General features: G+C 36.6%; 1 protein-coding gene across 1 annotated transcript; it reads left to right on the forward strand.

Moving 5' to 3' along the window:
• Window positions 1–257: 257 nt before the first annotated feature.
• LOC104548027 (kit ligand-like) lies at window positions 258–15,042 on the forward strand. Its single transcript, XM_010193930.1, has 5 exons — window positions 258–272; window positions 506–619; window positions 8,052–8,114; window positions 12,760–12,939; window positions 14,845–15,042. The coding sequence occupies exons 1-5, from the start codon at window positions 258–260 to the stop codon at window positions 15,040–15,042; spliced, it is 570 nt and encodes a 189-aa protein (XP_010192232.1).
• The last annotated feature ends 509 nt before the right edge of the window (window positions 15,043–15,551 follow it).

Below are 15,551 nucleotides of genomic sequence, written 5' to 3' on the forward strand. Positions count from 1 at the left end.
GTTTAAGTACCCAAATGTAATTGCTGTGATTATGAACTTTCTCCTTTTGTCACATGGTCTAGTGTAATTTTGTTCCTAATCATCCATTATCACATTAGAGGCATAGGTTTATCAAATAACTTACCAGGTGAATGACATGTATTTAGTTAGCTTTGTGCTGATGATGAAAAACATTGCAAAGTTTGTCACTTTCTCTTCTTTGGTATCTGTAAGCTTTGCAGAAACTCACCTAAGGAGGTTCCTGCACAAGTAATCTGATGGCTCAATGCCAGGTTTTCCATTATTACACTAAAGGTACTTGCTTCCAGAAAAGATCAATTAAGTGCATTTCTGTGGATCTCTGCCATGAAGATTATGCTATCATGGTACGGTATGTCCTTATGAAAGATGAAGAGTGTTGTTGCACCTAGACTTCGTATACAAAAAACATTACTTGTTACTTCACGTTTGGAGATTACTTACTTTGCATTTCTTGTTTCTTTCTTTTTTCTTTTTTGCTGAATAGACTTGGATTATCACTTGCTTTTGTCTTCAGCTACTCCTACTTAATCCTCTTGTCAAAGCCCAAAGTTCCTGCGGGAATCCAGTGACAGATGATGTGAATGACATTGTAAAATTGGTAAGTACCTTTTATTTTAAATTATTCTTTATGTTAAACAACAATCAGTGTCTAATGGCACTTACATTTTAGGCAAAGTTAGCAAATCTGTGTTAGAACCAGGGGAATATTAAAAAAAAAAATCCATCAACATCTATCACTTGATCAAAAAACAAAACCTTTATTGCAGAGACTTGGAGAATAGTTTCAGGGTTCACTGAAGAGATGACCTTCTTGACCAAGCTGGAGTGTATGTACGCATATGTTTTCCTCTCTCCAGACTTCCATGAAAATTGTCAGAAATCTTTATTTCCTCCAACATTGTCTGGGATCAGATTGCTTCCCATGCAGATGAAATATCATTGTCTTTGTATGGAGCAGAATGGTGGCAAGCACAGCTGAAATGAACCAGAAGTCTTTACCTTAGATATATGGGAAACTCACACAAAATATAGAAATAGTATGATATTACACTTCGTTGTAGCAATCAAGGCAATAATGACTGAACAGCTCTTACAGTCTTTAGGTGTGAGTGGGCTACATTCATTATGTGTTCCTTTCTCTACTTGCTGTGCCTAGAAGTTTTAAGTCTGAAGGACTCATGGCTTTTTATGAGAACTGAATTAATTTAAGTACATTTTAACTGCTGCTTAATTGAACCTGCATTAACCTGAAAAACTGCATGTCCTTGTGTGAAGTCATTTGGTAGTTAACTCCACTGAAATCTTGTGTACTGAACACTTAACAAGTATACCTTCACCTACATATTGACTTCGGCTGAAAATTATGGATTCATTATGGAAAATGGTTGCAATACCAGCATTAATATTATCAAACACTTCTTTCAGAGTCCCTTGCCTTTGCTGCCAGTACAGTGTTCTTAACTTTTCTTTGGACATTGTTATATGCATTGGCACATAGCATGAATCTCAGGGGAAGCTCCACAGTCTACTCAGATGCTTAGTGCTTCACATTAGTCCCTGTAGGCAGAATTCTGAAGTATTGGCATGTTTATTCAAGATAACATTTCATTTCTTGAAAGAGTATTAAGCTTTGATTTAAACCTTTTGAAAGCATGACTTAACAACAGAACTCCTGGGAGGGCTGGTGAAATTGTCTAGTACAATGTTAGCAATAGCTTTTTGTCATTTATGTATCCTCAGAACAAACACTTTTAATTTCCCTTTAGTTCAATTTAAACTTCAAGAATGTATAAATACAGGTTACAAAAATTTGCATGCAACTTGAGCAATCACACTTTACTTTTGAGGTAAATTATGAAAGAAACCTAATATCATGAAATTAAATTAGTCTTTAGTTTGACTGTGACTTTCCATATCATGTTCCTTCATCTTCGTCCAGACTAGTCCAGCAACTGCAGTTCTTTCTTGCATATACCCCTGCAGCACTATGTTTCCATACCCTCACCCTGCTCCACATTGCCTCTTAGTTCTACACATGCAATGTGGTTGCCAACTCCCTCCCATGCTCCCTATGCATGATGCCTACCTGAGCGATGTTTTGAGCTCTTGCCAAATTTATATCCTCTTTTGCTTGGGCTGCTGGCTGGACTGGAAGGACTTCATGTGGTGACTGTTCTGATGTATTTGCTGCTTGTCCAGGAAGAAAACCTGTGTCCGGCTTCCACTGCTTGTCTGCTGCTTCCAAGGCTGAGCAGAGCAGGGCAGGGCTGAGCTCCTCTGGTCACACCTCAGCAAGGCTGCTATATTGTCCTTCTCCTGACCCCATAACTTTCAGATCTCTCTACTGAATACAAAATTTGGGTGAAGTTAAGTAGCAAGTTCAAAGATATTTTCAGTTGGCAAAATAACAGAGAGATGCAATAAAAAAAAGGGCAGACACCTGGATTCTCTCTGTTTTGAGTTGTGCATCTGAGAATGTTTTGAAGAAAGTCTTTATCCCTGTGTTGTCTCTCCATGTTAATATTTGCATAGATTTGTCATAAGTAATTTCTATAAAGCCGCTTGAGAACTGAAATGATAATATGGAAATAAGTTTTGTATCTTAAATTTAGTGTGAGAGCTCTTGATTTCAGTTAAACTGATCATTCTCTGTTGAAATGCTACACCACGACTCCTTGACATTGAGAACAAAATGAAAGAAACTACATGTAATAAGGTTTAAAGTACTTTTAAAACAAAATATCATTAACTGACAGTTTGCATATGAGAAGGGAGAAATTCACAGAGAATATTGGTTGATCACATTACTTTGCTAGATAGTACAATATTTTTAATGCTCTATGGAGTATAACCTTAATACATATAATACGGACTCCAACATGATATTACTTACAAATATGGTTCAGGCAGATCCTACAACTCTTGTAAATTACTGTAAATGTTTTTGTACCACTTCTGCTTTTTGAAACAAAATTGAAAACAAAAATTGAAAAAAAAATTGAAACAAAATTTGAAACCCGTTGAATTAAGGAATAATATTCCAATGACTTGCATCTTCAGAATTAGATAGAGCACCCATAGATGGTTGGGTTCTTTATTGATCCAAAGAGTTTGTGTCAGTAGAACACAATGTCTTTAATAAATGTCCTTCCCTTTCACACTGAGAACAAGTGGTAGTATTTAGGATTTCGGAGAAGCTATTGTTATGTGTACAGTTATTGTCCATAGTTACTGTGATGTTATTTTCCAAAAGCTGTATCACACTTGCTGAGAGTGGTATGGCAGTTCTTTCCAAAGGCTTTATTCTTGGCCACGCTGTCATGTTCTTTAAACCCTTTTGTCCACAGTCATGAGTATAGTCTTGTATCTGTGTGTGGCAAACTTTCATTCAGTAGTAGTATACAAGTCCCATCTTTTAGCTTAGGATATTGACCTGTCTTTCTCCTCTCTCACCACAAATGTTCAGACATCAGCTTAGATACAGCAGGGCCTGAATATTCCACTGAGGTGAATTATGATCTCTTCATCTCACAGAAATGTTATTCTTCCCTGAGCCTTTTCTCCTCACTGTAAAGGTGTATCACCATCTCTCCCAAAGCCATTCAGGACTATAACAAAGGTGTCCAGTTTGGCTCTTTCCACTTCATAGACCCTTGTAAGTTCACTTTTAAAACTTCCATTGTCATATCCTGTTTTCCCTGTCATAACAGGAAAAAATGTTTTTGTAGCACTGTGTCCATACAAATTCACTTTTCTTCCAAATTCTTGGTGGATAAAAATCCAGTCTTCTGAAAATTCTTTTTCTGGCTTCAACTTCTATAATTTTGCCCTTCTGTTTATTAATTTGCTACTCTGACCTTATGTGAGAACTTTAAAAGAGCGTAATTTCATATCTATGGAGAACAAAAGTGTTTAGAGCATATTTGTTCTGCATTAGTAATCATATTAATTTCTGCTTCTTTTTTAATGATGATATCCGGAGAGTAACACATTACTTGATGAACAAATGTATCATATTGTGAAACTGTAATTGCAGCACCTATCAGTAAAGCCTGTCCCCATTGTTCTTTTCAGCACAGAAAGCTGCATTGCTGTAACTGTGACTGACTTGTATAACAATTAGGAATCTGTTTTATATATTTGTTAAATATGTACATTAAACCTACATCTAAGTATAATTTTCACTGAGCTGTGCAGTATGTGTAGAATGTCCCTGTATATTTTGATTTCAACCATTAACAGAATGTAAGGTATTCACTTCTTCTTCCATGATCTACTTCTCTAAAGCAGTTTTTTCTTTTGAGTGTTGGAAACCAAAACAATAGTCAGCATTTACTGACCAGTTTGGTTGGTTGAGACATGCTGTTTCGATCACTTTGCCTTCACATTGCATCTTTGCTGTAAATGTGTACTTTACACACTGCAGCATTTGATATTTATTTTTAAATGGATCTGACTCTCCTGAGTGAAAGGGTTATAAAAAATGATCCAGTGTTGTTATCCTGCAACTACTCTGGCACTATGGCTGTAAGAAGTGTGAACAGAAATTGTTAGCATGTTGTCTTAAGCCAAATGATGAGGATTTTATTAACTGCTTCATTAGCACATGAGATAGAGTAGATTGCAGAGATGCTGGGTAGAAAGTGGAAGCTCCTGCAGGAAAAGAAATGTCAAAGATGCAAAGAAGGGAGACACAGAGATATTAAAGAGTAGGAAAAGGGGAATGATGAAGAGAGAAATGGGAGATAGCAACGGTAGCTAAAAGGAAAGCATGGTTTTCCCATCATATGCCTCAGAGTAAAAAAGAAATCACTGACTATGATAAACAGTAATTTTTACTTTATTAACTTAGTCTTTGATCTGTATATATAAAAAAAAATCTATGCTTTTCTCCTTAAAATTTTCAGAATAGTCACAGTAAAGAGAATTTCCAAGAGCAGTAGCCCTCATTTCAAAGCACTTGACTACAGAGATAGGTCATGTTTCTTGTATTCTGCTGTTGTGATAAAAGAGTAATTTATGGATCCCAAATAGCTTTTACAACATGCCTTTTTCAGCTCCCCATTCATGTAACAATGAGCATATTTTAAAAGTGTATTTGGGTTATGCAATGTTAACAGTATTCTATTAAATATTCAGACTTCTGTATGTCAAAAGAAATCTTGCATTGCACAGTTTGAGATTTTGTTACAACTGGGAATATTGCACTTAATGTTGGTTTTATATGGATTTAAAGACATAAGTCTAGATTCCCTGTTCTTCGCCTCTTCTCAGAACCTGATAGGATTTCTATAACCATGCACATCCACTAAATCAGAGAAACTTTTTGTGGCATTTTAATTGCAATGCAAGTTTCTTTTAGTTCTGTACATTACTATCCAAGATTACCAGCTGATGTTCTCTATAGTCATCAAGACTTTTGTCCAAACCAAGGTAAGTCATGCAGGCAGGTGTTTTGTTGCCCCTAAATTTGTCACTGTACTTAAGGAGTTTAGTACAGGAAGCAATAAAGCCATTCCGGGACTCAGGGTATTTCAAGGGACAGTCCCTTTCCATCCCCCTTTGCTCAAGCAGCTCAGAGCCCTCTTGTCCTCTGCTCCTTGTGGGCATCCACAGCAGTCAGGCACCCTGCACAAAGCTGATACCCAGAGTCCTGCCATTCCTTAAAGAATCATTTCAGCAGTTGGACATCAAGTGGTTGGTTTTGGATCATAGTCTTGGTGGTTAGTCTTTGACAAAGATTCATTTTGGGAAAGCAGGAGCGTACAAAATGCACAGATTTAGTAGAAACATATCCTTCACTCTTACATCAGGAGCTCTACCCTATTTTCTGTGCGTGAGTTAGGAAGTCCAACTGGGACACAAATATAACTCCCTTGCTTTGTCTGAGCTCCATCATTTACCATCACCAGAGCATCTGGCATGTGGAGCTTAATCGATAAAACTTTAACAAGTTGTTGCGTCTTGAGGCAGGGCATATATTTTGTGTTTGACAACTTCCCCCCCAGTGATCTTCATTTTTAGTAGTAAATTCAAAAATATCTTTTCTGATTCACAGTCTGTCAAGGAGAAAAATATTTGAGGCTGAGCTGTATTCTCCAGCTTTGTCTGAGAAGCTGTAAGAGCTCTTGGGAAGTTACATGTTTTTAACTGTGCCTGAAAGTGCTTGACAGGCTCTGATGCCAGTAAAGTAGATTGTATACATAATGCATATAAATTCTTGTAGTGTTCATTGGTTTGGAACAAATTTAATCTTCCAGTGACCTTTCTTAAAGAATGTTGCTTTTGCTGACATTGCTAAGTGTTGGATCTCTCTAGAGTGAGTATGGGAAACTTTGCACACACAGTAGCCTCTTTGCTATCTTTGCTGCTTGAAGTGCTGCTGCTCCTACCTCTCTTATGCACACAAAGGAAACTGGATTACCTATTAATGTGTCACGATGTCAGGATGTTTTCAGAGGAAGGAAGGGTTTAGAATGAATCAGATGCTCTAAAGAAAGAACAAACCTATTGCAATATTTTTCAGTATTTATGACATCTTGAATTAAATCCTCTAAATGCCACGTAAATAGAAATTGATATAGAGAATTTTAGTGGTACTTTTGCAACTGCTGCAGGTAGGTATAAAAGTAATAATAATTAAAAATCTATGGAAAGCAATTTACCAGGATCATTTGTATCAAAATTGGTTTTTAAAGCTGTAGGAGAAAGCTAGATGTCATTGAACTGAAAGATTGTGGTTCAGCCCACATTGTAAATAAAAAAATGTTTGCAATTCACTTGTGACTGACTGTGCATAAGTATTGTCCTTGATCATTTATAGAAACATAACATTTTGAAATTGCTGCTTTAATTTTTAATTGAAACTAAATTTTAATTAACAAATAAAACATTCTGTTGTGCCAAACAAAATACTACCTAAAAACTGCATAGGGAAAAAAAAATCCCTATGGTGGTTGCTATAGCAGCAGAATAAAAAGCAGCCATAAAAGAATGATTTTTAACCTGAAGAAACAGAAATGCTTTTCTGAACAAGGTGTAGATTCTTCTTCACCAAAGGAATTATGCGTGTACTTACTGCTTTTTGTCTAAATGGATTTCAAACCAGGACGAGAAATATCAACTGAATCTTTCACTGATAGAAGTGCTAATACGTTTGCTGTATTCCTAAGCATCATAGCATTGGTAAACCTTTTGAAAAAAGTACTTCTAGAGATTGTGGATTGTGGCAGCATCTCCCTCTTCATCTACCCACTCAGCACATTCCCCAGATGACCAACCATGTCTCACAGTAGAGTTGGATCCCATCCACGGCGGACTGCATTGTATAATTCAGTGAGAACTCTTCTTCCACTCCTTGTCCTTGCTTCAGCACATCCCGTATTTTTCGCCCACATCTGCAAAGCCATGCTCAGCTGACGTGCAGAAGCTGTCCTTTGCCCCAGGACATTGCTATGATATAATTATGTTGCTTGTTGTGAGTAAGAGGAAGAGCTTCAAAGTTAAAAGTTGTGCTCAAGTGTTTTCCTGACCTGGTACATAACTAAACACAAAGAAGGCAAGTATTCCTTTAGGTTCAGATGCTTACTGAAGTTGGAAATTAGTTGGAGGAAAAAGGCTTAGAGACTAATGGGTCTTTTACTGTTTAGAGTGGTTGGGATTACTGAGAAATTGTCACATAAACACTTCAAGACGTGCCATTAAAAGATGAAAGTGCTATGGACTTTCTGCAGTAATGAATAACTTCAGATCACATCTCCTCACCACTTTCCTGACTTTAATTGTGCTGGGAAGTGGTAGCATTGAACGTGATCAGATTGGATCTGGGAATGCTACAGGGGTAGCATTCACTTGTGAGCAGATAAGAGTCGGTAGCAGTTTGAAGGAAACTGAGTATGTAAGCTTTTGTGCCTGGTAGGTTACTGAAAAATTGTGTTGGATATTTGATAGATTTTGTTGAATACAGTGATGGAAATTAAATCTTACTTTGTGTACTCAGTAATAACGTTTTTATTATCTGTTTATTGTAGGTTGGAAATCTCCCAAATGATTATATGATAACCCTTAAATATGTCCCGAAGATGGATAGCCTGGTATGTACAACCACTTCAAGTTAATCCAATAAAATAGCCCACTGGAACCAGTGATGGCTGTAACATTTTGTACCTAGTCCTATGGCTTAGCAAGTTACGTTTAAATAATGGTTATTTCACTTTTCATATACCTTGCAAGTATTCATTGAAAAGAAATGTAGAGAGCTTCCTGCAGTCACTTAAAGCCTTTTTAATTACAGGAATCTTAGAAACTGTTTCTTCATATAAAATGTTTTAAGATTTTCTCTGGAAAAAGTCAAAGTATGGTATTATTTCATCATGTCAGTTGAAAATTGTTGTTTTCTTGAAGACCTAGTTTCTTTCTAATCATACTTTGAAATATACTGTAGAACGTCCTCGTTTCAGCCAGTGGAAATGCCATTAAAGCCCAACAAATACTGAGTAGCCAATAAGGAGAACCTTAAGTTCAGTAAATGGTAGCATCAGTAACTGAACATACTGGTAGAAAGTGAGGACATAATTCCATTCAAATGTGCTTTGTATTATTCTTTCTATATAATCCTATAGTTAATATATAGTGATACTTTCTAATAAGTATCATGTACCTTCTTTAAAATTTTATAACATTTTGTATTAAAAACTTGTTCATATTATCTCATTGATTATTCTACTAAATATTTTTGATGTTTTTCCTTAATTAAAAAAAATATGATGTATTGAAAATGCTCTCTTGGTTGTTGCATACACTGTAAGAAAAAGGAAAGAAAGAATTAAGGGGAAAGTAGAAATTATGCTACACTACACTACTTATGCTACTACACTATATTGTTTTAAGAAAAGAAAACAGTAAGAAAAATACTAGTTTGTCAGTTAACTGAACAACATTGTGCCTGTCTTAAGAGTAAATCACTGTACACATACATCAGTAGTTGGAAATCAGCTCATAGATGTAAGAAGCTGTGTTTGTGTCTGTACAAAGTTTTCATTATGGAAATCCAAGTTGTGTGTGGTGCACATATAAAAATGCATTCTATCCTACAACTTTATAGCAAATCTAGCAATATTCCATGTTGACATTGGAGAACCATGCCAGAAGCAACATTCTCTCAGTCCTGAATAACACAAGTTAAGAAGATGGCTGGAGAAAATGGAGGCCATGGGACAGTGAAGGGCCCTGAGCTGTGAGGTTATGAGGTATTATGGCAGGTCTGGCAGTGTTCTTATGAGTTTTGTTGGAAACTCAAGACTTTTACTAAAACTTAAAGTACTTTAGAAAATCCATTTAAGCTTGATTCCTTAGAAGGAAAAATTCTGCAGAACAAATGCTATGAAGTATAAAGGTTTAATGTCATTAAAAATAATGGAAAAATTTCCATTTCTGAAAACAGACAATATCCAGAGAAAAAAAGAAGTAAGACTAGCTGCCACCTTCTCCTGGCTGCAGTGCTTTTTGAAATTCAATTATTTTGGTGCCTGATGTGGTGAGATTCACATCTTTGGAGGACAGCCATAGCCCAAGCACTGCTTTCTGGCCTTTGGTATGGGCAAGAGCTGGGCTGAATCAGGGCCATTCCTTCCGCTGTGCTCCTGGGGAGGTTGACACTGCAGATGAAGAAGACCAGGGAGCCTGCTTGAGCGATGAGTCCTGGTCGTTCTCAATGCTTAATTCTTACCTCTCTCTGTAGTTCAGTTTTGACTGCCAGTACACAGTTTCTTTTCTGTAGTTTAAATGCTGTGTCATCTTGCTGCATCATATCCAAAAACTTAGATCCAGTTTACATTTACGATGAGCAGCCAAGAAATAAATAGGAAGGAGAGAAGTTCAGAACTGGGATTTCCATATACCCTTTGCTTGTACTCCACTTTCAGTCATGGTGATGAAAGGTGCAGCTTTTGGCCACATGCCGTCACAGGAGGAAGTATTCAGCAGTATTCACATCCCTCTTTGCCAAATTCCTCTCTAGGGATTTCAGGTTGTGTTACACATACCACAGCAAAGGCTGGCTGAAGAAAGTTTTGCTCTGGGTTCTGCAAGGTCCCTGCAAGATGAGAAACCCACAACTTTGCCTAAGGCAAACGCCCTTTGTTCAAGTCTGAAAGGACTGAAATGATGCTCTGCAATTTTTTTTTCAGTAGATTTCAATCTTCACCGCATGCATAAAGTGGGAAATGCACCCAAGGTAGCAAGTCTCAAATGTAGATGACTAGAGGTAGGAAGGCAGCGTGAATGCAAAACAGATGGGAAGCTAGTGTAGTGCATGTAACAGGAACAGACTGACCTAATCCATTAAACGGAAGGGTTGTTGCATTATGCACTAGCTCAAGGCATCTAAGTGGCTTTAAAAGTAGTCTCACATAGAATGAACCATGTAGGCTAAACTGAAGGTTAAAAGGCAAATATGACAGCAGCAGGGAGGAGATAAACTTCAAACCTTTGCAAAGATGTAGAAAGAACAAGCTAAATGAGGACTACATGGAAGTACAAGGGAAGTCAGGTTTGTCGTAGCCCTAAAACGTAGATCTTGGTCAAAGTTTACACAAAAAAAGCAGAGTTAAGCTTCTATTTCTCCTTGCAACAGTGCCACATTTCTCAATTGCAACAGCTTCATCCTTGTGTTTGGTAGCAAGTCATTGCACAGCTTGATATTCCTAAAAGAAAACTTGAAGCTCTCGTGAAATACAGCTCTCTAGGTCAGAACAGTTCAGTCAGAGGAGACTCCCACGCACATGCTAAACCGCGGGAGCAGCAAAATAGATTCCCTGATGGAATTGCCAAATGCTCACTAGGAGAAGCGGTAAGCTTTTGTTAGTTGCTGCCAGAAGAGAATGCACACCCCCAGAACCTCAGAGGGAAAAGGTGTCTAAGTCTGCAGTTCAGGGAAGCACAGAAGTTCTGTGTCCGTGTTCCTACACCAAAGCAAAGGAAAACATTTTGTCTGTGTCATGAGGGTAATGGGACATGGCACAAAGCATGGTACTTGAACAGAGTATGTTTCAACAAGCTTTTTCTGATTTATTCACTTCTACCTCACCTCTTCTGTTCTTGTGCTTGAAGGAAAAAAAAGGAAAGCAGAGAATCAAGTTAAATGCCATCCATTTCACATTTTGGTTCATTCCTTTTTTAAGTCATTGTTGAGATAAATACAGAAGGTGATAATACAGACTTGTCATTCGTTATCAGTGTGTGAGAGAGTTGTACACAAATGTCAGGTGGAGCTGAGCACTGTATTTACATTCAGTTCTCTAAGCCTGGAAGCATAATAGTCTGTTTAGTCTTTGAAAGCATGAAGTGTGTTTTTCGTCATCAAATACATTTACACATCAAGGCAGAACAACACCTGTGTCACCAAGAAAGTAATTTGTCTTCAAGTAGCAGGTATTGATAGTAGTGGATAATTTTTTTTGAATGAAGAATCTGTATGCAGATTTATTGCAGAAATTGAGTAAAATGAGATTAAGTCTGGAAGTGGACACATTGTCAAACATTTACTGTACATTACAGAAAGTGAAGTGGATGGATTCAGTGGATGCTGCCCATCCACTGGACAGCAACTGGAAAGTGATTTAGCGATACTGAGAGTACTTAAGGGTTGCTGAGCCAATGTCTTCATAGCTGGCAGGCTTTAATGATTGTGAGACATTTTCAGCCATTAAATAGCTTTACATATGGAAGAAATTCCTGTAACATTTACCATTAAAAATTCAGCACTCATTGGGAAGGAATTTCAAGGTACGTGTTGCAGTGTGACTAGTGTTTGACTAGTGACTAGTGACCTGTATTTTTGCTGACCATATTGAGTTAGGGATTTTCCTGGGCTGGGTGGTTTTTTTATTTACTTGACTACTGTTATGTAAATCTAAGTAAAATAAATTAATGACTCCTATAAGGCAGCAAGATTAATGACCAGGTTTCAGTCACATGAACAGCTGTACAAACTGTACCTGCATGCTAATGCATAGGTGTCAGTGAAAGGGTTTGAACTCTATTGCAGTGGCACAGATGTGGCAGATACTGCAACATAACCCTTTTATTGATGAAAACTCAGGAAAAGAAGAACTTTTAGATCTAGAAACTGTTCTCAGGAATGGCATTTAGTGAAAAAGCTGAAGAGAAGGAGTTAACTGAGCTAACTAGTTTAAAGGTGGATAAAAGCACACATGGATTTCATGGAAAATGTTTACAGAAACCTTCCTCAGAAGAGGTTTAAATCAAGGATCTTTGGGGTTAACTGAGTCATGTAAGGTAACAATAATAAAATGAAAACTGATATTGATTTAAAGAAAGTCTGGAGAAAATTGTTAAATCGGTAATTATTTTTAAAAAATAGGTTAATGAAAACATGTAAGAGGGTTCATAGTAGCATGTTCCAAGGCTCAAATTCTCTACAGGCTGATGCTTAGCATTCATTAAGAATTTAATGACATAACAACAGACAACCAGTCAGTATCAGTGATAATAGAAATTTTACCAAAAGGACTGAAGAGAAAGTTTGCCACACTGAAGAAAATGAATTTTAATTTAGACTTTCAAGTTAATTTAGATTTAGTTAATAAATTAATAAAGATTAATTTAAAAGTCTAATTAAACAGTCTCATCTGTTTTTGCCATTGAGTTGCTTAACCAATTTTTTCAAAAATCTGATATTTAATCTACCTCTCTGTTTCTCTTTTTGTCCCTTGATAGCCTAATCACTGTTGGTTGCATTTGATGGTGCCTGCATTTTCAAGGAGTCTGCATAATCTTCTCCAGAAGTTTTCAGATATTTCAGATATGTCTGATGTTTTAAGCAACTATTCAATCATCAATAAACTCACAAGGATAATTAATGATCTTATGGCATGTCTAGCTTTTGATAAAAATAAGGTAATCTAATACAGAGCTTCTACTTTTATGCTGGGTATTTTTATTTGAACTTTATGTTGCACAGTCCTCAGTAATAGTTAAAAAATGTCCAAAGCTTTGTTAGGTTTGTCCTCATTTTTTACTCCTGTACATCTGAAATCCTTCTTTGTTTAGAAATGCACTGAGTTACACTGTGCTAATGTTGGCTAGTCATTATCTTGTTTCAAAGGAAAATGGCTTACAAGGAATTACAGTATATACAATGACCTATATACAGTTATATAAGTAGTCAAAAATGTAACTGTCATCTTTAAGTTAATTAATTCATTCTGATCTGTTTGAAACAGGCAGAAATCTTCCTTGTGCATCCAGCTTGAATTACTCTTTTTGCTAGTGATCCTAATGTAAATCTAAAGATGATGTGGTTGAAGCTATTAATATACTCTTAATACATATCACAGTGTGTGAGGCTCTGAAAGCTTCACTATGGTTTAATGAACTTTTTTATACAAAGGCACAGCAAAGACTAGAGTATATCAGCCTGTTTCCATGTGTCTCTGGATGCCAACAGCATCTGGAAAGATTCCAGGAGTGTCACTCAAGAGACATCTGATTTTCTTGAGTGAAATTGATGGGGGAAAATTAACTTTCTAATCCCTTACCCAGCTCTAACCAGTCTTATCAGTAATTAAAAACAAGTTCTGTAGTCAAAGGTTTTGTCGCACTAAATAAAATGGCCAAAATCCATCACATTATTCAGGGCAAGGTTTTCTTCTTCCATATACATTTATTTTTGTCGAGTAAGTCCTTACCTGTTCTAATTGCACCTTTTTAATATCCAGAATGAATCAGATGGACTAAAGTACTCAATCTCATTTAGAGTGTCGTAACTGTGTAACCCTGTCATATATGGCATTATGTTGCTGAGAGTATTTAGACATTCCCCACCTTTCCATTTCAAATGGAATTGTTTCCAATCTTCAATGTATCTGTTTGTTTGGTTTTTTTCTGTTCTTGTCCTGATGAGTCAAAGCACTCATGGGGAATGTGGTTCAGGAAGAGGAATTTTATTTTATAGAATGAATAAGTAAATATCCTGTAATTCAGGGAAACAACTAGCTATTGATTTCCTCAGAGGAGAATGATCTTAGGTCTAGTACTTTCAGCATTAAACTTAAAATCATTTTAGAGCCCAAAAGAAGAAGTTTTCATTAGTACATATTTAACCTGTGTTCTTACCACTGTCCTCCTTCTTGGGAGTACAGAGTAACCCCAGGCCAAATTTAAACTGCTGGCATAAGGAACAGTTGTTGTGAAAGCTGAAGTCAGGTAAAAAGAAAAAAAACCTAAAATAACCATCAATGGTCTTAACATGGACCTTGATCTTCTTGTTTAGTCTGGCACAACACATTCTGTTAGACCTCCAAGTGATTGGGCTTCCTTGTTTACAGTCTTGCTCTTATTTTTAGGTACATTATCAGGGATCTCAGCCCACTTCTGTGCAGAGGTGTATCCCAGCTATTGTATTCTGTTCCCTGTACTGTTATGACAATAGCTATGATTGTGTTGTGTTCCTGTGTTCAGATTAAAAGTATCACGTGGGACATGAAAAACACTACCTTGATTTCACATTTTGCAATGAGGAAAATAAAAAAAAGTCTCTTCATTTTCAGCATAGAACGGGAGACTTGGCAATTTTACAACACTGGATTAATAATTTATTTCTATTTGCAAAGCTAATTTGAAATCCTCAGATCAGTGGACATGTATGGTTTATGAAGATTGCATACACCAAATTCGGTCTTCTGCAGGTTAAAAATGTAAACTATTTTGTGTCATCTTTGGGTATCTTTATAGTTTGTTGAGGTGCTGAAGTGAGCATCTCTCTTGACCTTCTTTCAAGCTGACTTCTATATTTTACCCTAGGATTTTGTAAATGAAAATGGTCACCTTTATGAAGAAGGTCGCTTCATTCCTGAGGATTTTTTTAGGCACTTTAATAATACCATTGAAGTCTACAAGGAGTTTGCAGACAAGTTGGATAAGAATGACTGCATTCTACCTTCAACAGTAGAAACACCAGAGAATGGTAAGATAGCTATAATTTTGTGGAACAGAATCTAAGTAGATATAAATGGATGATTTGCCTTTGATTACATTGATGCTAAGGATCTAGTGCTGTATCTCCATGTCTCCTTTCTACTGCCAGTTAAAATTACTACCAACACTGAAGCTTGTATTTCTGTCCTAAGTCGAGTTCTATCTGGCAGTAAAACTTATGCCATCGTTCTTAGTGACATCATTCCTTAATGTAATCCAAATAACCTCACAATAGTCTGTTCTGTTTCTTTTCATCCCAAATATATCCTGGATTGTCTTTTTACATTGTTCTTATTATTATCTTTTATTAATACTCTATTTAATTTTTATAAGGCAGTAAAGGAGTCTAAGATTGCACTACTGAAAGGAAAGGAAGCTAGCATAAGTTGTAAACTACAGCAGCCTTAAGTCACCTCCATATTCATCCCACTCTTCCTGAAAAGGGCCATACTTACTTTACGTAAAAAATTTAACAAGCTCAAGTCAGGCTTCTGCAGTTCATTCTCATCACAGAATCACAGAATCGCTCGGTT

The sequence above is a fragment of the Mesitornis unicolor genome, unplaced genomic scaffold (genome assembly GCF_000695765.1).
Source record: "Mesitornis unicolor isolate BGI_N332 unplaced genomic scaffold, ASM69576v1 scaffold18071, whole genome shotgun sequence".
Lineage (NCBI taxonomy): Eukaryota > Metazoa > Chordata > Aves > Mesitornithiformes > Mesitornithidae > Mesitornis > Mesitornis unicolor.